Below are 25,315 nucleotides of genomic sequence, written 5' to 3'. Positions count from 1 at the left end.
GCGATGATTTACATGCAGAGTCTCCCAGACCATCCCAGTGGGTGTGGACATAAGAATGCTCACACGCTACCCTCACACGCTACAGAAATAAGTTGTTTTTGGCAGATGTACACAGTCTGGCAAGCTGCAAAGCTGCTTTTTACAATGCAATGCAGGAACAGAGCCACCAGAACGAGCCCTTTTCTGCTTACATAACATCATGCAGCTTCTTTACCTGACAGTTTATTTTGTCCAGAATGAATACAAAGGACACTTGGGACACAACAGGATGTGGCAGCAGTGCTTTTCAAATATCAGCACAAGAACAGCAGTCCATTAGCAATCTTTTCACAGCTGCAGGAGGCACCCTGTTGTGAATGCTTTTGTGATTTATAACTACGCATCTGAGAGTGTATTTAACAAATTAAAATTGGTCACAATTCCTTTTCTTGTACATTGCTACTTTATTAAAGGAAGTTGGCGGTATGCTTAAATCAATACTAATAAGTGAAAAGGAAAACAGAGAATGGTTTGGAAGCTGTGAGACTGAGTTAAGCTGCTTTACTCCTAAGACGATCCGATCTGCCAATCCTGAAGAGACCAGCAAGTGTTCCGTATTTCTAAGTACGCTATTATAACCGTGGATCTATCACACTTACTGTATGACCTCAGAGGAGTTGGAGGAACAGTTTTCTTCCCAAGAGGACATAAAATTTATCCTTTGTAACATCAGTTGAAAAGAAAGCAGGAGCACTGGCCTTTTGATAATGCCCTTGTAATATCGCAGCAAGATGGTTATAAGCCAAGATTTGCAGTGCAATTCTCATATCTTAGCCAATTTTGATTATGTCTCATGAACACCATTTTTAGGTCGAGAATAGATTGCTGGGAACATCACTGACTATGTATAATTTATAACATGCTGAAATGCAGCAGACTGATCAGATTTAATGCTTTACCACTCTCATGTCTTAGTGCAACAGAATTTCCTTAATTCGGGCTTGCCAAAACTAGAGATACAAAATTGGATGATGCTTCACAAACGTGTCTGTACTAACACACTTGACACCTTTTAAATGCAAAGTTAATAATATTTAAACTCTGTTCACATGCTACTAAAAAACAAGCAAACAAACTACAAATCTCTTCAGTGTGCGCTTATATGTGGCTTTAATTATCTGCTATGTGTGTCCGTTTTGTTCAGGATGTTCCCAAGTCCCTGCTTGTTGTATTGTGAACACTGATAATTGGAATAAAGCTTGTACCAGTGTGGCAGATTCATTTGGATCAAGGATCTGAACAAAGTACTCAGAGGCAGCGAGCGTTATGAACTCAAAAGCTCAACATTTCACTTTGTTCTCCAATGCCTTGAGCTACCTGTAATTGCTTACTCTTGAACACAGAACTTGCAAACTGTTTTATTAATGGAATGCCACATTTAGTGCACAGGTAACCTTTCCCATGTCTTCATCTGAAACAGATCTGCTTTCCTGAAATGCCACAAAATGTTAACTGACTTAACAGAAAAAAATAATCTCACTTTTGTCATTACTGATTTTTTTGCAGGCTGCTAAAAGCAGAGCAAAGAGCCTTAAACCTAAGGTATGCAACATTTTACATATACTGCCATCTGCCGTTCCAGCATGCCAGTTTTATCACTGCCTCTGTGATTTTTATTCCAGCAGCAAGCATATCCCTTGCAAGGAATGTTTTGCAAGAAATCTGTTGCAAGTACAGTTGAGTTGGAAGAATTACTGTAATTCATACATGATCTGTCTGAAATAGTACACACTAAGATTCTTTAGCCATTTATTCTGACATGTACACCTTCAGTTCTGGGCTGTGATCAAATCTGTGTTCGTTTCGCTCAGTTTATTTTAATAGCAAGCTTGTCTCTTTACTCAAACCATAGCCAGAGCTTTCGTGTTCTGAATCAGTTGTACCTTTGCAGCAAAATGTACACACCTGTATCACAGGCTTTGCATACGTGTATACATAGAATTGTCTATTTACATATACTGCCCTACATATTTAGACTGTTTCAGTTATGGTTTGTATATATGTAAGCTATATGATTTTGTTTAATTGGAGTCCAACATGTGGTCAGTTGGCACTGTGCTTCCTAAATCTATCAAAATATATATAGAGAGAGAGCCTTTCAAAAGCTGGCTGGAGACTAAAAACAATTAGTGTGTAATTGAGCAAGGAGTGATCACTGTGCACTGGAGAGTGATCCTAAAGCAGCCAGGTAGACATGGAAGTCAGAAACACAGTGACAAACCAGTTGGCAAGGCGCTGCAAACAACATTCTGTTTTTTGAAGTGTTTGTATGCTTTGTCCAAGGGAATCTCCTGTCTTAGACACTTACCTGCTGTTCCATGTAGGTCAATTCCCAGCTCTTTGACTTTTTCTACTACAGCCTCTCTCTTAAACTCTGCTCCTTCAGTTCATCTGCCCAACAAAACTAAGTTCCTCTTGTTCCTGCTTCTCATCTCTCCTGTCCATTTCATTTGCAAGATCTCTAGGGAAACATGTCTCTATACATGTATTGTCATGCAGACACATTACTTTTTTGGGCTTGGAATCGCCTGGACATGACTTAAATGCTTCTAGGTCTAAACTAACCAGAGAAACATCCACATAGACCTATAATCACCAGAGACAGCAACAGGCACTGTCTAGGATGAACAGGCAGCCTGAAGGAATATCTCACAACTAACAGAGTTGATGTGCAAGGACGGTACTTTTGTATCCAAAGGCAGCAAAATTAGGAATGAGTGTGTGGACCTGAGTGTGTTGGAACTGGTCCTAAAACAAGCCTCAGTACCAAAGCAGCAGACAGGAAAGAGCCTTCCATGCTTGAAACCATGGGGACAAACTCCCAATAGGCCAGAAGAATTTCTCCTCCATTGGAATGGGATGTAAATAAAACACTTAAGAACGTATGCATTTAAAAATGTAGAAAGCCACTGAGTTGGTCATGTTTATTGCACCACAAAAATATACATGTATTTGCATACACAAATACTTCCAAGATACTTGTTGAGTGAAAACTGTATGTTCATGACATTCAAAATGCAAGTTCACCTGCCACTTAAAGCTGCAGTCTCAACTATGACAGGCAGTTTTACTCCCCAAACGTTAAAGAACTCAAGGCCTCTTTCTGTTCTTTGTGCAACTGTTTTGCCCTGTTTTTCAAATCCTCCGCCTTGCCATCATTCTTCTCAACACCATCTCCCAGTTTGTACATTCGACTGGCATTGGCACAAGCCCATACGTGACCCAGCTCACAGCCCTTCAGCGAGTACTTCAAAGCACGGTTCATGTCCTTAGGGATCCCAGCTGCTCCTTGGAGGTATATTACACTGAGGTTGAAGCAGCTAGGAGCAAAGCTGCCATCGCAGGCTTTTGTGTAATAGTCCCTAGCAACAACTGGGTCAGGTTTACCATTGACTCTCCCATCGTGGGCCAGCAGCCCAACGCTGTGACAGGCATTCACCGACTTCTTCCCGCCTTTCTCACATGACTTCAGGAAAGACTTGTAGGCAGCTTTCAAGTCTGCAGCGAGTCCACCTGTGCACCAGGAAACCAAGGTTACTGCAAGGACAGCTTGAAATGGATGGGAGCTTTCTGCTCCACACTGCTCTCTCTGGGAAAGACAGCAGCCCTCACTTTAGGCACTACAGTCAGAATTTAGGGCTTCAGAGGCCACACTGCTAACCTTAGGAGGCCCTCCTCCGCTTCCTGGTGACCAAATTAGCTTATGCAGACATTGTAATATAAATAAATGGAAGAAATGCAGATTTTAAGGAAAGGGCACACAGCAACATTCAGCAGCAGATACATACTTGCTGCTTATGCAGACACACTTATAAAACATCGCACACGTGGCTAACCTGAAATTCTTTCCTTGGGTGATGAACTTAAGACTTTAACTTAAGGTTTTCCATCCTTCCCTGCTTTTATTATGAAAATACAAGGGGCAGGACGTGTGGGTGTTGGGATCAAAAAGCCCAGGGACTGCACGGAGCCCGGGGAGAGGGGGTGGAAGGGGCAGGGGAAGGGGGATAAAGGGAAAGGGGAAAAGGGAAAAGGGAAGGAGGAAAGGGCCGCGACGCAGCGCCGGGCGCACCTTTGCCGATGGCCTGGTAGGCCCCCAGCTTGTAGCAGCTCTCGCTGTGCCCGTACACCTCGCAGTTGTCCCTCAGCACCCGCGCGGCCGCCTCGAAGTCCTTCTTGACGGCGTCCAGGTAGTCGGCCAGGCGCTGGCAGCCTGCAAGGCACCGTCAGAGCCGCGCCCGCGACGGGGGGCTGGGACGAGGGACGCCGGAGAGCCGCTTACCTTCGGGGTCCTTCTCCTTGAAGCACTGGTAGCTGTACTCGACGTGCAAGTTCTCCAGATAGCTCCTCACCTCCTCCTCGTCCCCGAAGTCGATCAGCCCGGCCATGCTGCGGGGCCGCCCCCGGCGATGGCCGTCACCGCCCGCCCGGAGGTGGGGCCGGGACCGCCTCCCCTGGCGCCGCTCTGTGCGGCCTCCCCTTGCGCGGCACAGATGAGTTCTGTAAACGGGAGGTGATTTCAGTGCGATAACTCGGGATTGCGGAGCTTTCGGGATGAACAGAGCTCAGTTAAACCTTGGGCGCGGGACGAACCCGGAACGCCGCCAGCAGCGCTAATGGCGGGCCGGGCTGCGGCTCCCCCTGCTGGCCGCCTCCGGCATTGCTGCGAGACGCCGTTCGGCCGTGGTGGGTTGGGGTTATTTGTTATTTGGGGGTTTGCGAGCAAATGTTGTACAAAGCAATTCCTCACAAGGTGTAACTGCGAACTCTCCACGTTACCTGGGCAGAGTAATTGTATCGCTGTTCACTTTGTGCTGCCAACAGGCAAAAAATGTATTCACAGTGCCTGCGCGACGGGAGCTGTCTTTATCGCTGTTACTGTTCGAAGCCTGAAATTATTCAGTGCGAAGGCTGCTGGCAAAGCTCCTCTCCAGCAAACCCGACCGCACCTGAGCAGATCGCTGCGGGCAGGAAACGCGTACAGCGCTGCCCTGCGCGGCGCCTTTAAGGAAGGCGGGACCGGCGCTGCGTCCCGGCCGGTGCGAGCATTCACTTCCAGGTCGGGAGGGGCAAAAACCGGGAGGGGGGCGGAGGGAAGGAAAGAGGAAAAAAAAAAAAAAAAAAAAAGAAAGAGGCAGACAAGCTGCGGACCCGGCTGGGCGCTCGCCGCCGGCACGCAGCGCCGCGATGGTGAGTGAGCACCGTAGGGCCGAGGTGCCGCGGAGGGGAAGGCTCGGTGTCCGTGAGGCGGGCGGGCCGCTCCTGCTGCGGGCTGACAGGCGGGCGCTGAGGGAAGCGGGGGCCGCGATGGCGGTGCCGCCGGTGCTGCTCTATCAGCGCGCGGGCGGGAGGTGCGGCGGCCATGAGGCGCGGAGCTCCGCCGCTGAGGGAACGCGCGCAGCGAGCCGGCCGCGCTGCCCTCACTGTTGTGTAACGCGGCGGCTGCCGCCCTGCCGGTTATATAAAGGAGGTGGGGAGTCGGCGGGTTCGGGGGCTGTGGAGAGGGGCGGTTGTTGCGCTCTCACGGAGCCGCCTGACGGGGCGGGGGGCAGCCGGCGGGCAGAGCCCCTCGAGCGGCCGGCCCCAAGGGCAGAGCACCGTCCTGCAGCCCGCTGCACCGCGGCGTACCGCCTGCCGCTCGCGTCCCCGTGAGGTGCGGCCCGGCCCGACAGCTGGCTTTGTTTGAATCTCCTAATAAAGTTTCTGAGCTCTAAGGTCGGTGCCGTTTGCACCCGCTGTGCTGTCAGCGGGCTGGGGCCGAGCTGTGCGGGGAGCTGACATGGAAGTTAATGGCACGGCTGCAGGTCATGGCGGTTCTGTGCACCTGTGCGTGGCCTCCACAGCTTGCTTTCTTCAGCAGCGTTTATTTGCTGTGCCTTATTTATGAGCGCTGTTCATTTATTTCCTCCCCATATGATCTGTTGTAGCCTAATAGCTGTTTCCACCCTCCTCCCCCCCACCCCCCAGCATATTCTCCATCTTCAGATGGCGATGGTGCAGATATCTCTTAATGCAGATAGCCCCAGGAGTGCCCTGCAAGTGACATAATAGTTGCTTATTTCTGCTCGATGCTCCTCCTGATGCCTTCCTTGGCAGCCCCACGTTGTTTCCTTGTGGTTAAGCAAACCACTCGGGCTCCTCTCTCCACTCATTTCTAATTGATGGACCCATATCGGAAGTTCTTTATATTAATTTTCAAATATATGCCTCACTGCATGGTTTTCATGTGGCACTATTTAATTTTGGGCCTCTTGTGGTTTCTGCTGACTGCATTGCCACCAACTCTAATCAGTGCATTCCCATATGTGCCAGAGTAATTAGTGAAAGTATTAAATTTGAGTTTCATGCATAATACTTCCTTGAGAGGTTAATAAATTGTGTAGTTCTGTTTCGTTCTGTTAATTTCAGTAGGATAACTGTGACACTTCTTTTTCATAGCGTAAATCCCTAAACCACCTGCTGATTTTTTGCTGCTCTCCCCTCCCTTTGCAAGTGCTCAAAATGATTCTGATGAACACCACAGAATTGTTGTTTATTCGTTTAAGAGGGGTTGTTTTAGGGCTGAAGCCTAAGGCAGTGCCACCTTTTGTTAACCTGCTGACTTGTTGAGAGAAATAATTGCTGCTGTTTGAAAAGTCCCTTATGCTGTGTCCTTTCTTTGGGCTTTCAGGGAAGAAAAGCCAATGGGATGAGTTTGGAGCAGAGAGACCTCACACACCTGAGTCTTGTTATAGTGAGTCAGTAATTAGGTGTAGCAATTGGAGGGTGCATCCTAGAAATAGTTCTCTTGGTGCTGAAGTTGGTGTCTTCCAAGGCTTTGTACAGGTTTATTGAGGAAAAACGGATCAAAAACTACTTGGGGGTGGGGAGAAAGTGATTTGATTTTTATGAGTCTGAGACTAAGCTGGAAAGAACTGGATTTTTCAAGCTAGAATTGGTAGGATCACAATCCCTATAGTGAAAAAGGCTCACACAGCAGTGGCGTTTAGTTTTCCTGCAAAGTTGGATTGCAATTACTGGTGGAAAACATGGGATAAACCTGTCTCTTTTTTTTTCTTGTTATTGTTGTATAAACAGGTGGCTGCATGGTGATACCTTTCCAAAGGACCAGGTTTTGTTTGGATTCTCACACCCAGCATATCAATATAGCCATAACGTTGGGTTTAAGGTTCTCGTTTGCCCTAGGTACTTTAATGTGTCCCTTTAAATTCTTCTTTTTCTACTTGACTGCATTTTGAAATACTGAGTAGCTGTAGTCTGGCAATAACTAACGTTGATACAATGAGTTTTTAAAAGAACTCATGAAGGATGGTGTTCCTGGGGGGAACCTTTCCAACCTGGGATGCGCTATGGGCCAAACAAGGTAACTCCACACTGAGGCTGGGGCTGCATTTCAGCCCACTGCTGTACTGGATTACTGCTGGGTGCTGGCAGACACACAGTGCTCCCCTTCCTCTTTCCTTACCCCTTTTTGTCGCCTTTTTTTTTCTTCTCCTTTTATAAAGCTGGCCTTGGTGATATTGAGCACTTACATTTTTGTAGAATTAATCAAAATAAGCCTTAAAAAGCCTCTCCAGAATTATTCTGCTTAGAGATACTATTCCATTAACTAGCTGGTTTTAGATATGTCATTGCTTTTGTATATGCATGTTTTAGCAAACAAAGCACTACCCAGTAGTGCACAATCCTGTGCTTTGAGGATTGCTTTTTTTCTTTTTTTTTTTGGTCTGATCAGTGAATTAGTTTGCTGAAATGAAAGAAATTGCTAGTTTAGGATGATTAAGCTGGCTATAAGAAAGTCAGACCTATATGGTAAAAGTTCTACTGATGTTTATGAAATAAATCCCGAGCTGAAGGTGACACACATTTATAGTGTTGCATTAAAGTACCACAACCAGAAAGTGAAATGAACTGCACAACAAGTACCAGGCTTGTTCTCTAGGCTTGTTCTGATGTGCAGAAGCATAACTATAGAAAGGAAGCACTGAAATCCTGACTGGGTAAGACTTCAGTACAGCTGCAGCCTCATTCTGAGCTCCTCGAGTGGGCAATGTTCTCTTAAAGCAAAGAGAAGTTAAGAAAAGGAATGCTGCTGGTCACGTGAGAGGCTTACAGGTAGCATTCAAGCTATTCTACTTCAGTAGCAGGAATTCACTTTTATGGTTCTTGTCAAGAGACTTTATTAGGCGTGGAAAAAAGCATTTCCTCTGTCTGTTACCTCCAGAGCCTCTGCTGAATTCCTTCAGCCTTTCTGCAACAAACTGTTGCAGAAAACTGAAGAAAGTCACAAACCTCTCCTGCAATTGCTGGAAGAGAAGTGAGTAAAAATGGCAGTGCTGTTCACAGGTGTGACTGAGCCCTGCCTGTGGACTCAGTCCCATTACTGCCATAGAGAGGTACTGGGTGGACTTCTGAAGTGCCTGTTTCATATGGAAGTTAAAGCGGTGTCTCTGGATTAGATTGGCCAGCTAGAGGTGCTGCTTGAGAAAATAGCTTTGTGAGTCATATGCTAGCAGCCTGTCTGCAGGGCTAAAAATTCTCATCAGAGTTTGTTCTCTGATGTATGAAAGTGTGTTAGCTCTTCTGGCACAAATTATGCAACAGTGCCAGAAGGGATGAACAGAGCCCGGATTCTGGCTTTTGTCATGTCTGAGGATCAAATTAGAAGCGCCAGAGCTAATGAGAGATGTGCCTGTCTGTGCTGCACTGAGAATAATTTTCATATTCCTTTGAGTAAGGATTCTGATTTCCATTTGAATCGACAGCTGTCTTAAGCCTTGTATTCGTATTAATGTCAGGTTGAGAAAAATATTTTCCTCTTTCATTTTCTATCAATATTTAAAAATAACTGGTTGAATTTCTCTTGGGAAGTATTTCAGGTGTTTTTGCACATCCTAAGAAACAAAAGGCGTTAACGATTCCAGATTCTGTCCCTCCTCTTCATATCAGCTCAGGGTGGGAGGCAGCCCAAATTGCTGTTTTCTGGTAATGCCGTGAGTCGCATCACACAATAACTCCTGTTTCTTCAACCATAATATTTAATAATCAAACTGAATAAAAATTAAGTGAGATCGAGTCAAAGGAGTTGGAAGTGGCATGTTGAATGCTGCAGAAGGAGTTTGTGTTTGAGTGACTCGGAGTTTCTTGTTCCCAAACCTGTACTTAAGCTTTCAGGAGCTATTGAGCTGCAGTCTCTCTTTGTTGACAGTGTATGATTCATTAAAGATAAGTGCTGTTCTATCTAATAATGTGGTGCCTCCCAGTCTTTACATGGGCTCATGTTATTTTAGAAGATTCAGTTGTCATTTTCTTTATATTTCTTCCATGTAACTTTTGTATCTTTCTGTACTTGAATGGTGAGCGAGGATATCAGGCTAACGAAGCAACAGAACTAGAAAAGAAAGGTGAAATTATCTACAACTTTCAATATAAGAAGCAAGCTGCCTCTTTTTTCCCCCTAGCCCTACAGATGAGATGTGCCAGCAGTTGATGCTGTTATTTTCAAAACTCTCTGGGGGAGTTTGTACCAGTCAGTCAGTCAGCCCTCCTTTGTGCAGCCTGGGGATGATTCACAGTGCTGTGATTAATCTGCCAGACCCAAAACAGAAGGCTATTCTTAACGCTGAATGAAAAAAGGGAAACTTCAGGGGTGTTCAGATATCAATATGCAATCTCAGTCTCTGAAGGAAAGGCTGAAGTTCATGTTCCACCTTGTCCTCCCTACCCAGTGCTGAGGTGCTAGAGAGGATTTCCAGGTCCTCAGCATGAAGAGGAGGCTGGTATCTTTTATTAGAAGGAATACTGTAAGAATTGTTACTTCGTTGCAGCACAGAATTTATTTATCTATTTATTTTTTAAATCCAAAGCTTTACCTGTCCTGTTGGGTATCAAAAATTCCTCCAAACTACATGAGGTTTATCTTTGTTTCTAATGTAAGTTGGTGGTCAGCTTTGAGCGTGAGCTGATTTAAATGGGAGATTGACAGGAATCATTATTTCAGTCAAATATATTCAGTCTATCTTGACTAATTCCCAGCAGATTTCAAGCATTCAAATTCTCTCATCAGAAATAAGGAGTGTTCTCTGTGAACACCAGCAGGCAGACCAGGTGGGTTCTGAGAGAGAAATGCCCACCAGCTTGGCATTGTTTCTTGTGTGACCTGGATTACCAGCTTAGTGCTGCTCTAAGGGGCTTCTCACCTGTAATATTTGCTTGTTCAAGGGTAAGCAGAGCTAACAGAAAGAATTATTTTCTCCAAAACAAACGTGGAAGAATCACAGAGAAAATGGTTTGATAAATCACCTCTGTTTCATTGTGTCTTGCATGTGACAGGAGGAAGCTTCTCCTTACTCCTTACTTGACATCTGCTTGAATTTCCTCACTGCTAACCTAGAGAAGTTCTGTACAGAAAGGCAAGATGGGACGCTGTGCTTGCAGGAGCCAGGAATGTTTCCTCAGGAAGTGGCTGATCGATTGCTGCAGACGATGGCGTTTCATGGTAAAAACAATTCTTTGTGGGTCATCAGTGAGAGCACCTCACTGGGATGTGACAGTGCAGTTCTGGTGTGTTTTGTAGCAGAATGTGTTGCAGCTACTTAAAATGCTTTCTTAGTCTCCAAGTAGAGAATTTTTGGCGTTTTGGCTGTGCCATAAGTTCAGCTGGATGTCACACAGCCATACAGAGAGCTCTAAATAGAAAGGCCTTTGTTTTGTGTTTAGGATTATAATCAAATGTTCTTTTAAATGATTGTTCTTTAGTGGATCTTTCAATCACTTTTAAAAAGATTTAACTCAACTTTGAACAGCGCTCAAATGTTTCAGTACTTCCTGCAGACCAATTAACCAAATTATGTTTTCTTTGCCATCTGTCCATGTAATTAAACTCTGAAACGACCTTGTGATTCCTTCATTAAAATGGTTTCTCGTTGATTTTTAGCACTTTTGCTGCAATGTCATTGTTTTCTGAAGGGTGTGTGGTGTTCTTATGTGTCAGGTACTGGCCTGTCTCAGGGCATTGGGTGGGAAAGATACTGTCTTGTTTGCTTTCTTTAAGCCTGACAAAGGACAGTGTTAAGCTCGTGTAAAAGCTTCGTGGGATGAAAGCAGTGAATGTATGGATTACCCTAGAGAAGAGGCAGGATTCCCATTCCTTCAAACTTCCCTTAGAGATGAGGCAGGCACAAGAAAATTGCTGTAAACAGAGTGAAGGCCCCCTCCTGTAGGTGCAGATTTGGCTGGCTGGCTGAGCAAATATTAGTGTTCTAGTTTCCCCCACTTGTTTCCAGTCTGCTATACAGAAGAGATTGTCCCAGAAATATGCAAATGCAACAAACCTCTCAATTTTCAGCATGCATTGCTTTCTGTTAAGTAATGGTTTAGAGTAGTCTTGAGAAATCCAACTTAAAGAACAGAAAAGTACTGCCAGTGCTAACAGTGATGAGGGCAGCTGCAGAAACATCACAGGCACTGTGTCAGGGTGCAGGAAGGCCAAAAAACAGATGTTGCCAGATGAACAGAGTTAGCTAAGGTAGGCCAGCCAGGGAGCTCAACTTGATTCTTCATTTAGAAAGGTAGCAAAGATTACTAAGTAGTTACATTTTAGTTATGTTTTAACCAAGCTATTACACTATATTTATTTCCTGAATAGCAATTGCCTCCTGTTATATCTTTCCTTTCTGTGCAACAGAGGCATTCCTCAGCTACCTGGTCAGAAATGTCTGAGTTGTTTGTTGTTTAGAAAGATCTGCAGATCTTAAATTAATATTAATCTTCCTTACAGAGGCATTTACTAGCTCAGGACTTAAATCTAGACAAACTGTAGCATTAATTATGTTTTTATTCAAATATATTGTTTTCAGTTTCCTTGCTGTCTTCAGTATGCTTGAAGATACAAAACAGGGACACTGACATTTACAGTTCTCTAGAGCAAATCTAGAAGGAGAGACTCTTCCTACTGCATTTATGTGTATGCTTGTGTACACATACCCATCTCATGTGGTTGCTTATAAAACAGTAATTGCTCTATTGATGCCACAAATAAAGTACCTTGGTGTTTCCAGTATGTTTTGGATAATCCTGTGCATGAAACAAATCTTTTCAGCTAGTGTTTTGTCAGTATTCTGCAGGAAAAGACTTAATCTTTCTGCTTTGTGCAAAATTAGGAGTGCATAATAATCTCCAGCAAGACTGCCATATTTCCTTTTTTTCACTGCTGTCTTTCTCTCCTTCCCACTTTTTACTTACCCTTCTGCTGCTTCTCTTTGAAACACTTTTTAGGTTTCTTTCTGACACGTAGCTTGTTTCTGAGCAACACTCCTACCTTCTTCATGAAGGAGCTGTGACATAACTGGCTTATATAGAGTATTGATCCTGCTTACCAATTCATTTGAATGCTTCAGTATTCAATTGGGTTAAAGCAAGACACAAGTGGATTGTTGATTGCTGGTGCTGCGTTGAGCTTAACTGAACTGTGTCCAGGGAATAAAACCTTCAAGGCATGTTGGAATTCTGTTCCTATCCAGTTCTAGTGAGAAAAGCCAAAAGCAGCAGGCTGTAGTCTGAAGTTTTCAAATTAGTCCCGTGTCTCATTTTGCTGTACGTTCCACCTTCTGAACAAGATGTGTATTGTGAATGTACTGCATCTTAATTTCACTGTCCTGTTCTTTAACACGAGATTATCCAACAGTGCATGCATAATCTTCAAAGCAGAATTTCAAAAGCTTGTGAGATCAGGAGCACAGCGGTCCAAGGTGTGCTGTTTTGCAATGAGTTCTCCTTGCTAACGCTTGTTTCTTGTTTCCCTTTGGATTCTCAAAATAGAAGTGCTGTTTTAGAACATTAGAACCAAACGCTAATGCTGTTTTCCAACAGGGCTTCTGAACGATGGCACTGTGGGCATCTTCCGAGGCAATCAGATGCGTTTGAAACGAGCTTGCATCCGGAAAGCAAAGATCTCTGCTGTGGCCTTCCGGAAAGCATTCTGCCATCACAAGCTGGTAGAACTTGATGCTACTGGGGTGAATGCAGATATAACAATCACAGACATTATAAGTGGGCTTGGCAGCAATAAATGGATCCAACAAAGCCTTCAATGCCTTGTGCTGAACTCGCTGACTCTTTCTTTGGAAGACCCTTACGAGAGGTGCTTCAGTCAGCTGTGTGGGCTTCGTGCGTTAAGCATTACCAACGTTCTGTTCTACAACGAGGACCTGGCAGACGTCGCTTCGCTCCCTAGGTTAGAAAGCCTGGATATATCAAACACCTCTGTTACTGACATAACAGCACTTCTCACCTGCAAAGACCGCCTGAAATCTTTGACCATGCACCACCTGAAATGCTTGAAAATGACCACAACGCAGATTCTGGATGTTATAAGAGAACTAAAATACCTGAATCACCTTGACATTTCAGATGACAAACAGTTCACATCAGACATAGCACTTCGTTTACTGGAACAGAAAGATATTTTGCCAAACCTCGTGTCTCTGGACATTTCTGGAAGGAAGCATGTCACAGATAAGGCTGTAGAAGCATTTATCCAGCAACGGCCAAGCATGCAGTTTGTAGGATTGCTAGCTACTGATGCCGGCTACTCAGAATTCCTAACAGGAGAAGGAAACCTAAAGGTTAAGTGGGGGAATTTCTCAGAAAAGCGAATGTTCAGGCAATACAGATCTAATCGTTTGTAACAAACGTGTGTGGGTGTTTGAGGAGGAGGATGTAGGTTCCTTTTTTAACTGTGAATTTTGTTACTGACTTCAAATTCCTACTTAATTCTGGCATAGAAACTTCTAGATGCAAATATCACTGTGAAATGTAACATATACATTTACATCTATTTTTCTGTGCCTTTTCAGTGAGCCTCAAGTCCTGATTTAATACACTAGGTGTAGGAGAGCTGAACTTGATCTAGTGTGAAGTAATTTACTGACATAATATTCTCCTGCTTCCAGCACAGTGTGTAGCACGAGGCAGCAAAGTGTTAGAGGCTGAGGTATGGTTTGCATCAGCTTTGAGCAGTTAATGATTAACACAGCTGATAAAATTTAATAACTGAGCTACTGCTGTGTTCCATCACTGTGTAATTTCCTCATTATAATTCTTCTGCCTACCTTAAAAGTCCTTTTGGAGGTCTTGAAAGGAAACCGCTGAGGGGATGAAGAAGGTTCTGCATAAAGTGGCCAAATATCTCCTGTGCAAATTGTGTTTTATACTTCAGTTTAAAAATTTAGAATGCCTTTTCATTGCAGTTAAAGCAGTTATTTAATGATAATTTTTACCTTGAACTTCTGACCGTTGATACTTGAGAGACTCAGCCAAGTTGTTAAAGCTGTGTTAATATGTATGAGTGTTGAAGCAGTGCTGGAGAAAGCAGGTTCCCCTTTGATGTGATTGATGTATGGCATCAGGGAATGACAGCTCACGTTCGGTATAGAACAGCTCAATACAATCCTTGCTGTTAAGAATATATGCTTCATGCAATTGACTGCTATGCAAAGGCAGTCTTTTTTGTTGCTGGTTTTTTTTTTTTTTTTTTGAGGTGACCTGGAATTTGTTGGTGACTGTACTGAACTATTCAGCTGCTCAGTTTAGACAGTACTAAATAATAAACAGAACACAGCTCTCGTGGAGACAGCATGACTAAAATATCATGAGCTTAATAACAGTCCTGTGAAATACGATTATAGAAAATTCTTATAAGATTAAACACTAGACAAACATAGTAGTTGAAACCATGAAGCCATGTGGAAGTTCTTCCTGTAGTGTTTGGTTGTCTGCAAAACATGTCCATAAATACGATTGCTCTGTTTTAATCAGCAGAGAGCATAAAGTCCAAGCTGGTATCACTTCTGTCAGGGCTGTGACATCTTCCTGGTCTGGCAAGTTTGGAAGAAATTGGCTTACTGCAATGCAGAATGCATGAAATGTGTCACTTCCATCTATGAATGTTTGCTTTTCTTTGTGTGACAAATTAGGTAAAACAAGTTCTGCCTGCTTCCCTGGGAGTATTTAAAAAGGTGTTTGCAGCAGCGATTCTTTAAGTAGCAGGGCTGCAGAACAAACCACCTATAACAGTGCAACTGCAGCTGTGAAGTAGGCAAGATACAGGAAAATGGAAGGTGGGGAAGGTTGGGAAGTGGAAAAAAATTGCAGTTTGTTGCTGATTTAATAGTTTAAAGAGTATTAAAGATGAAGGTGGTATCAGTCAACAGCTCGTATCTTCTAATGCTCCCTTCACCTAAAGCAGTTCATTGTTTTCACATGTATTTCAAGGCTGGTTTTGAGGATGATTCCTTTTGCAATCAGTATGATTGTGTTCTTTAATACAGTGCTGGAAAGCTATTGCTACAGATTGAGTTTATAGGAAACCTGCTGCAGACATAAAAAGGAGATATTGTTTTGTTGGCAGTGCTAGAACCACAAACCAAAAATATCAGCCAGAATACCATATTTGTCAGCTTAGCAAGGAATTTTGTACAGCATGTAGTTCTGTGGACTGCTCTTAAGCATTTGATGTATTGTAAGCAGTTTCTGTTAGTTATGAAGTGCTACTGTAAGTAGCTGTTTCATATAGCTGAGCTTATAGGGACGACTGAGGCCTAATTTTGGCTCATGAAGTGAATTTTTATGAGGAGTGTTTGATCCCATGTAGTTCCAGATGAAGATGGGCAGCTAACGTCACTATCTGCTTACGGAAGACTTTGGGTTAAACACTGGTGTTGCAAACTGCAGGTTTGCAACTTTATGAACGAAATTCTTAAAGTAAATGATGACATCTTGATCTAAAGATTATTTCTCTGCTCACAGGTATCAGGAGAAGCAAATGAAACTCAGATTTCTGAAGCCCTGAAGCGTTACAGTGAACGGGCCTTCTTTGTGAGGGAAGCACTCTTCCACTTATTCAGCTTGACACATGTAATGGAAAAAACAAAGCCTGAAATTTTGAAGGTAAAATAATAATTCTGATGAGAAAGTCTTGTGTCATTCCTTAAGGAATTTCAAGGAGGCCATTCTCAAAGCCCTGGTAAAAAAAAAAAATTTAAACTGCTACACTTCTTTAGGTTAAAATTCTATGATGGATTAAAATTAACAACATCTTAAGTATGGAGATGTGGATGAATGCTCTGTTAGCATTTTGTATTAACCAAAATTGATTTGGACTAACTTGGTAATGTCCAAATTTGGTAGCACCTGTGTTATTTTTCCGTGTAATTTTGAATGGAGTTTTCTACAGGTGCAAAGTTATGCCTTTAGATCCAGTCTGTATTGGGTCAAATAATTTATTTATTTGGCTCTAACTAGTGGCAATTCCCAGGAATGTTCCTTAACACCCATTCTAGGAATTGCTTTTCATTGTTAGAACACCAGAGATGGTTTAATTTCTACTGTGATCGTAAAGAGAAACATCAGTGAAATAGGCTTAGTCCCCTTTCCCCCCATCTTCTTTCAAGTCAAACAAATGGCTTTGATCTCATTGGCTTCATTATCAAAAAGATTTTAACAATGAGTGGTAAACAAGAATATTTTCTTAACAGAGATCATAATCAATATACATAGCCAAAAACGTATTTTGGGAAAAAGCTGTGAAAAATGCAGGTCTTTTGCTGTATTTGAAGGTCTCATCTGCTTTGAGAGGCTGCAGCAAACAGCACAAAAGGAGATGGAGAAATAGGAGTTGGCAGTTTTGAATCTCAGAGCAGAGGGAAATATTCTTTCTGAGAATTAAAATCGCACCACATGGATTTTTCACTGAAGGGAAAAGGAGGCTGTGAGGCAGCCTTCTATGAGGCAGATTCTGGGTGCTGCTGAGTCACTGCTGTGGTCTGCAGCAGCAGCGGGTTGCTCATGGGATCTGTGCACAAGTGCATATGTATGTAATGTGGGCAAAACTCTGCATTTCAGCTTGTGGTTGTTGGAATGAGAAATCATCCCCTGAATTTGCCAGTGCAGTTGGCAGCAAGTGCGTGTGTCTTCAACCTAACCAAGCAGGATTTAGCTGCAGGCATGCCTGTGAGACTGCTGGCTGATGTCACTCACCTGCTCCTGAAAGCCATGGAACATTTCCCAAACCATCAACAGGTAAAAGATGAAATCTCTTTGTCTTCTGGTTTCTTTTTCTCGTGGATTTCATGAAACGTTTCTCCAGATCTCATGACTTTGAGAGTAGCTGTAAGCAAGTATGCAGGTGCATTTGTGCAGGATTTAAGTAAATACTGCTTCCTTTTTTTACTTCCTCCTTATAGGACTGTAGTTGGTAGAATCAATATTAACCATAATGTGGCTTCTTATAAAGACTTTTAGAGGCTTTATGAAAAGTTTGATCTACTTAGTGTTGAATGACATGGTGTGATTCTGGACAAGTGTCACTATTGAAAATATCCATTTTTAAGGTGAAATATTAGGAGTTAAATGGGCTCTGATTTTCTGTTTTGCATAGAGTTTCCTTATGTATCTATAGTTGCAGTTACAGTTCTAGATATATGTCCTAACAAATGTTCTGGTCAGTGTCTGAAGGTGTCATGTGTGATTCTGTGTGTGTGTGTGTGTGTGTGTGTGTGTCTGGGAATTAGATGAAAAATTTAAACAACCAAGCCAGAGTTTTGTGATCCCCTCAGGCAAAATGGTATTCGACCAACACTGGGGGAACAGTGGGAATAATTCTACTGTAATGCTCCTTATTTTCTTTTTTTGAGTTGCAATCATTTTCAGTACAGTCTTTGGAAATATGTTTAAGGATTCATAGCAGGAAAGTATTCTGAAATATGTGCATCTCTGAAATATTTCTTTTTAATTTCTCATAGCTGCAAAAGAATTGTCTTCTTTCTCTGTGCAGTGACAGAATACTTCAGGATGTTCCATTTAACAGGCAAGTTTTATGCCAGTTAAAATGAGCTGTAGCATTGCAGAAAACTTCTCTGTTGCTGAGTACTGAAATAAGCTCATGATTTATTGATGTTTGGAAAATCATGGCAACTCTGAAGACTTGATCAGTCACTGGGTTTCTGGCTGCAGTTTGTTCAATTTCTGTCATTCCAGTGTGCTCATTTGTGTGGCCTGTGGTATATTGGGCCTTTAATTCACAATTGCTTTGAATTATGATCTGAAAAAATCCTTTAGTATGCAGGTATTCTTGATTTCACCTGGCTGGGTCAACATCTGTTCTTGCATAAGAGGAGTCAGATGTCTCTGGGGGGCAGTGGGGTTGTGTTTTGCACGGACTTCCTACTTGAATGTTTTGCTTAAAGCTTTTGAAGCATATCAATCTGCTGTTCCAGAAGATCACATGAAGTTTTCTTCCTTTGGAAGCAATTACTGTGCACTTTGATGTAATCAGAAGTAAGAGCTCCTAAGCAAAGAACTTAAAGTTGACTGAAGTTCATGCAATACCTGTAGTTTCCTGGTTCGTTTGGATGTTTTTTGGTACAGGGCACGCTTCTGTTTGTTTCATGCACTTCTGTCTGAAGGGTCTTCTGTGTGCATCTTTTTCTGACTGACTTATGAGACTTGTGAAAGCTAAACTTATCGTTAACTTTCAGGTTTGAAGCAGCCAAACTTGTTATGCAGTGGCTGTGTAATCATGAAGATCAAAACATGCAAAGGATGGCTGTAGCCATAATTTCCATTCTTGCTGCAAAGGTACAAAACTACAACTTTGATACAATCAATTAGACTGTATTTCTGAAGTCCTTGAAAAATGCTGATTGTAGTTTTGTTTATTTACAGCTTTCGACGGAGCAAACTGCTCAGCTTGGTGCAGAGCTCTTCATTGTTAGGGTATGTCAGATGTCTTCTTGACAGTCAAAAATACCAACTTCTCAAGCTATTCACGCAGACAATATTTCTGAAGATATGATACAAAAATGAGAGAGAATTCTAAGAATGCATTAGCCAATATTCATTTGAAAGTTCTTTTGAACAACAAAGCCTGGAGAATTTGCTAGAGGTGAAAAGAAGTGGGAAAAGCTTGAGCAAATTTAATACAAAGTAAAATAGCAAGAGATTATTGATTTCAAATTTATTGTGTAAGATTAAAGATTAAAAAGAGAATATTTGAATTAAATTGTTAGTGCTGTCAATGCTCGTGTGGTTCCCAGAGTTACATGGATGGCTTTGTGCCAGCAGTAATGGTACTGTGCATATAATTATGGTGGAACAAAGGAATTCCCCTGCCAGGTGACAGTGTTGAAAGGGGGGAACAAAAAACATTTAGTAGTATGTTTTGGGGGATAAAGTTTGACCCCAAATATTTAGGTCTTTAATCTGCTTATAAATGATAGTCTGCACTACCTGAGTCTGTGCAGAAACAAGCAGAGGAACAGATAGGTTTTTAGATATGCAATCATAATTAGTTTGTTTTTTTTTTTTTCCCCAGCAACTACTACAAATAGTTAAACAGAAAACAAATCAGAATCTCGTAGATACAACCCTCAAGTTCACACTGAGCGCACTTTGGAACCTCACCGATGAATCACCAACGACGTGTCGGCACTTCATTGAAAATCAAGGTCTTGAACTTTTCATGAGGGTTTTAGAGGTGAGGAGTACAGTTTGTGTTGTGGATTGTCAACCTAGGTTTATAATTAACACTGTAAACAGTTACATAGAATTTCTTTTTTTTTTTTTTCCCCACAGTCTTTTCCATCGGAATCATCCATTCAACAGAAGGTTCTTGGACTTCTGGTGAGATGAACAAAAATGTCTGAAATCTGTGCTGTTAAAAATCCATCTTGTTTCCATGTGAATTTGAAAAAGTGTCGAGTATTTTTAAATTCTTCTTTAATCTTTACAGTGTTCCTCACTCACAACTGACGTTTTTTCAGATTATTCTGTCAGTTCTCCAAAGGCCCTAATCTTATTGAAATCAGTGGTTACAGTAAACAAGAAGAGCTTTTCAGAAAGGGCAGAGAGTCAGGCTTCAGATAGATCTAAATGCAAAAAGTACTTGAAAATCAGTGGGATTCAGAACTTTTTATTTATATTTAATGAGATTGATTGTGTTTTGAAAATATGAAAGCTAGCTTATAAATTTGTGTGATCTACATGCTGTGGGTCAGAATTACTTATGACAAAACCTCTCTTTTAAGGTGAATTTCTGTATTAAAAAGGAAAAGTTTCCAGTATTTGATATGTGATTGTCATCTTGGTGTTTATACGTGTTTGCTTGCACAGTGTAGTAGTTCATATATATATGTTCATCTTCCTTTGATCGTATTATTTCTATTCATGTTTTATTTTTTTCTCCCTCTTCCTCTCCCCTCCAGAATAACATAGCTGAAGTTAAAGAACTCCATTCTGAATTAATGTGGAAGGACTTTATAGACCACATCAGCAAATTATTGCACAGCGTGGAGGTGGAGGTCAGCTATTTTGCAGCAGGGATTATCGCACATTTAATATCTCGAGGAGAGCAGGCCTGGACGTTAAGTCGCAGCCAGAGAACGTCTCTCCTTGAACAGCTGGTACTGAAATGATGATGCACTTTATCACGCTCTTCAATTTTTGCATGTTTGTATGTAAGATTGAATATTCTTTGTTCTGTGCTTTGCAGCATTCTGCCATTTTGAACTGGCCAACTCCAGAATGTGAGATGGTGGCTTACAGGTAACTATTGCCTTGATTTAGAGTTTGGAAAATACAGTAGAACTGAACTAGATTTAAAACTTGTTCCTGAAGCAGAGTAAGCTGCCAGCCTGACATGGTTTTGTCCAGTGAAAAAAACACCTGTCAACTTGAAATACACAGCATGCTGATTTTCCCTTTGTGATCAAAGAAGGGTAGGGGCTCCTGTAAAAGGTAAATGTAGTGGTTTTTCTGACTGCCTTTCAGTTATTCAGGTCCACTGGGTCTAAAAGACTTGAATGCAAAGGTTAACCAGTAAAGTTACACTAGTGAGCACAGGGTTAGCACCATCTACCCTAAGTAAGAGGGCTTGAGGCCATAGAATCACCAATGTTGGAAATGCCTCTAATTTCATCTAGTCCAACTATCCACCTATCACCAATGTTTTCCAGTAAACCATGTCCCTCAGTACCACATCTAAATGATTCCTGAACACACCCAGAGATGGTGACTCTCCCACCTCCCCAGGCAGCCTATTTCAGCACCTCTCAGAGGAGTATTTCCTAACATCCAACCTGAATCTTCCATGGCACAACGTGAGGCCATTCCTTCTAGTCCTATTGCTAGCTATATAAAGTACAACTGGATAATTACTGTCCTGTGCTGCTTAGTCTTTATTTCCACTGTTTACTCCTGTTTTTAAGGAGTAAGAATTATCAAAATGTAGTGGCAAAAATATACTGTGTATCCACTATATGTATTTGTGCTAGTTATTGCCTTAAATGTTAAAAGGCAGACACTGCATCTAAAACTCCAAGTTTCTCAAAAGTCTTTCCCAGTTAAACCAGCAGATGAGTAGGCAATGTTATGATCTCTGAGGGGACAGCTAATAACAGAGTAAGGTGATTGTGTCTCTTTTCTGATAGGTCTTTCAATCCATTTTTTCCACTACTCGGCTGTTTCATGACACCAGGCGTCCAGTTATGGGCAGTGTGGGCCATGCAGCATGTCTGCAGCAAAAATCGTATGTATTAAGACAAAATTACCCATGCAGTTTTTATTCCTTAGCATACTGTTCACTAGCATGAAGTGGGATTAATAGGAATTTCTATGGTTTTCATTTCTGGTACTTTGGAGAAACTGCATTGAGGCTTAACCAAAAGAAGGCGGGAAAGGAGTAATAAAAAGCTCTCTACATCCTTTTTATTTACCAGAATTTTACTGTTTGATGCACAATATTAATTTCAAAATGTATACATGTGTTAAGATTACCTATGTTTGCAGCTTGCACAGGTGTTTTTGTTCAGAAATGTTAATGCTAGTGAAAGGCAAGTAAGCTGTAAGTACCTGTAAGGTCTGATAGTAAGACAACTACCTGCTATAATCCTTGCTCTCCTTTAATTTGAAAGGAGTTCTGTTGTCTTTTTTCTTACCTTTTGCAATAATGTGCTGCTACTTGAAAGCACTTTCTCAACCTATTTTTCCCATCTGCAAAATGAGAAGACCAGCATCTTCTTTGTAAAATGCCTTGAGAGCATGTAATGAAATGCACAAGTGTTGAGGTAGGAAGTCAGTCTGCTGAGCGTACCTAAATGTAAGAGCTGACAAACCTTCCTGGCTTTTTTAATGATTTTTTTTTTTAATAAAATATCTGACGAAGTTGTAGTGGTCAGACTCTGGGTAACAGTTTTTTCATGAAGACCAACTAATTTGGTGTTAGTGAAATTAAAACAAGCTTTCTTCCCCTCTTTGTGCCCCAACCCTGTTAATTCAGAGTGCTGTCTTATTTTTTAGTGTTTATTTTGTGCTGCCTAACCTCCGAGCTTTCAGCATGCCTCAGAGGTTTGTCCTGACAGTGAGTAACTGCACTGTAGAGCAGAGAGGCTGTGAATAACTGGATAACGTTTACCTAATTTGAGTATAGTAGAGTCTTAATTTTTTTGTTAATTTTTTTTTTTATTAGATATCTATATTTATATTCTGAGTATATGTCTCAAAGTTTAATTCTGATGGCAGTTGGTGCCAGAAGCTTCCAGAGAAAGTTGCAGAGAAACCAAATGCTCAGTAGCAAATGTAGTAATGTGCTCTGGGGAGGAATGTATTTAATTCTGAAATATGGAGTGTTTTATGGGAGAAAAAATCTTAAGCTTTTGATGCTTGGCACTAAAAAGACTTTATCTCTTGGAGAGAAGATGCATTATATTGTTGTCACCTTCTTAGAAGAGGATAAAAAGTGGTCTGGATTTAATAGCATTGATTTTTCTTGTTGTTTTTTTTCCTTTTTTTGCTGTTTCACGATGCTGTAGCCACTCAGTGAGCTAACTTACCGAAAATAGCAGTAGCACTGCAGTAAATGTGATCCCTACAGAAATGTTTAATGTCAGGATCTAAACAACTCAGGTGGTGCTTCACTGAGATGAACAGTGCAACTGGGTGCATCTGACATAATGCTTTGTGGATTCCATTACAGTCACTGACCTTTTTGGAACAACCTCTGAAGCTTGTGTGTTAGGTTATGTGTGTGTGGCTCTTCAATATAGCTGATCTTTCCATGTGGTAACACTGGAATTGATGCAGACTTTTTAAAAGCTATAATGAAATTGAAAGATAAGTGTAACTATTCTGAAAAGGTTTTCCTAGCAGTTAGTTAAGCTATACCATGTACCAGTCAGCTTAAGCAGCATTTGGCAAAATATTTTCTAGAGAGCTCTTTCCTCTTCAATCTCCAAGCCTGTATGATTGACACGGTATATGTGGTACCATTTTTTGTTAACTATTCTAAATCAAAGTCTTTCTTAAAGAGGACAGCTTTATTTGGGTACTCAGAGAGACTATACTTCTGCTTCTCTTTTCTTAAAACTTACATATGTGCACTTAAAATGCTGTGAGGGTAAGAGAATGCTGTGCATGTTACAAGGCGCTTTCCAGGCAGCTAGCTAAGACAGACATGAAAACAGATACAGTCTGCATCCTGTCAAAATAACTCTGTTGTCTTGTTGTCACCCACCAAAGTACAAATGCACTTCAGTGGGAACTTGTGGAAGTGTCCTAAATGCTGCCTGGATTAGGAGATGAAAGTGAATTTCAAGCATTGTTTACAGTAACTGTTATTTCTACCCCAGATAATTGATTTCTTGTTTTATTACAGCTGCCAGGTACTGCAGCATGTTAATTGAAGAGGGTGGCTTACAGCACTTGTACAACATTAAGGAAAACGTCCAGACTGATCCACATGTCCAAAGGATTGCTATTGCCATCCTGGACAGTTTGGAAAAGCATATTATGCGTCATGGGAGGCCACCTCCATGTAGAAAACAGCAACAAAATAAACCAAACTGAGAGCTGCAGGTATAAGAGTGTAAAGTATTGTCTCTGTAATATTCCCTTCTGATGTGTGTGTAGTTGGAGTAACATGTAATATAGTGGTCACCATTAAAGTGATTTGCCTATAATTGTGGTACCCAGAGCCATGTATGGTAACCTTTGGTGAATGTCAACTTTAATGGCAACCACATATGCAACTTGTAAAGGGTCGCTGCTTGAGCTGGTCATACCTGTAGGATTACTGCTGTCTACAAAGAGACTGGACTTGTACAGATGAATATGCACATCTGAGAAGGAAGAAACCCAACAATTCTAGGAACACCTTGGGTTTTGACTTCTGGGACAGAAAGTTATTTCATCCCTATGATTGCTGTTGATAAAACTGTTTACCAGACTGGTGTTTGAGTAGAACTGTGCGTGGTTGTGGTATTCAACACTTTGACAGATTTAAACAAAAGTTCCTGCATGCAAGTTACAAACGAGACTTGTATCTAAGGCGACCAAAATGTCCATCTTCTCATAACCCTTCTGAACATGAGGACTTCAGCCTCCTTTTTCTTTTGTCTGCCAGCTGTGTTCTTTTGTTTTCCTTGCTGCTCAGCCTTTGCCTTTTTGAAATTCGGCTCTCCCGAGTCCTCTGCACTCTCAGTAAGGTTGGGATCAGCACTGTGTCAGGGAAAATGGAAACTTGCTCAAATAAAGCAATAGAAACAAGTTTGATAGGAGACACTAAAAGAACGAGCTAAGCTTGAGATTTTAAACTTGCTAGCATGAAGGGGATTTTGCTGTTTGACTACTTTTGGTTGTGTGTGGGATCTTTCTTCTCTGTTTGGAAAAACTGATAGGGAAAGAGAAGGCTCGTTAGAGTGAGATGTTCTCATCCTGAAAGGGATTGCATGTCTTAACAGGAGGCCCGGGATGTTTGGTCACCTTATTTATAAGAGACTAATGATTGTTTTCTGTAAATACTGTTAGTATTGTGCAGTGAATTATATTTCCAAGTCACCACAGTGCAAAATATCACCCAGTGTTCTGTGTAAAACCCACGTCGATTGCATTGCTTTGTGAGGTGTGAAATTTTACATAAAGATGCTCATTGTAACAATTTATTTCTTGGTTACCTGTGGGTTTCAAATGATGTGTTGAATGAAACTTATTGCACAGCATATGGATGCCTGATAAAATACAAGTGATGAAAGCAAACTGCATGTCGATTCAAACTCACTTTTATTTCAAGAATTGTTTCTGTTTGTCAGGTTAGTCTCCATGTTTCCACAGGAACTGACTGATATTCTTAGACTGTTCTGTAAATACATCGGTACTTCAGTTAAAAAAAACAACTTGTTTGATAGTTTATGAGCAGGGATCACTACTTCAGGATGACCATGTTTTA

At 41.7% G+C, this 25,315-nt stretch overlaps 2 protein-coding genes across 3 annotated transcripts; one reads left to right on the top strand and one right to left on the bottom strand.

Annotated features, from left to right (window-relative positions):
• Window positions 1–2,962: 2,962 nt before the first annotated feature.
• COA7 (cytochrome c oxidase assembly factor 7) lies at window positions 2,963–4,427 on the bottom strand (the record flags this gene model as incomplete). 2 transcript variants are annotated; one of them, XM_079535744.1, is made up of 3 exons in its annotated part: window positions 2,963–3,552; window positions 4,112–4,252; window positions 4,322–4,427. In XM_079535744.1, 3 exons carry the CDS (start codon window positions 4,425–4,427, stop codon window positions 3,107–3,109), a joined length of 693 nt encoding a protein of 230 aa, XP_079391870.1. In that variant the 3' UTR covers window positions 2,963–3,106. The 2 variants fall into 2 exon arrangements, with proteins under 2 accessions (XP_079391870.1, XP_079391871.1); XM_079535745.1 differs by lacking the exon at window positions 4,112–4,252.
• Window positions 4,428–9,740: 5,313 nt separating this feature from the next.
• LOC306946888 (protein zyg-11 homolog B-like) lies at window positions 9,741–23,937 on the top strand (the record flags this gene model as incomplete). The annotated part of the gene is given in 15 exon segments (XM_079535999.1): window positions 9,741–9,770; window positions 9,774–9,842; window positions 10,372–10,537; window positions 12,910–13,664; window positions 15,847–15,987; window positions 16,942–17,118; window positions 17,841–17,905; window positions 18,576–18,675; window positions 18,763–18,813; window positions 19,412–19,573; window positions 19,672–19,719; window positions 20,301–20,498; window positions 20,588–20,640; window positions 21,525–21,622; window positions 23,747–23,937. Coding segments are annotated over 15 exon segments (2,304 nt in total).
• Window positions 23,938–25,315: the final 1,378 nt, after the last annotated feature.

The sequence above is a fragment of the Tetrao urogallus genome (genome assembly GCF_951394365.1).
Source record: "Tetrao urogallus genome assembly, chromosome: 5".
NCBI lineage: Eukaryota > Metazoa > Chordata > Aves > Galliformes > Phasianidae > Tetrao > Tetrao urogallus.
This window is presented reverse-complemented; position numbering and strand designations above follow the sequence as displayed.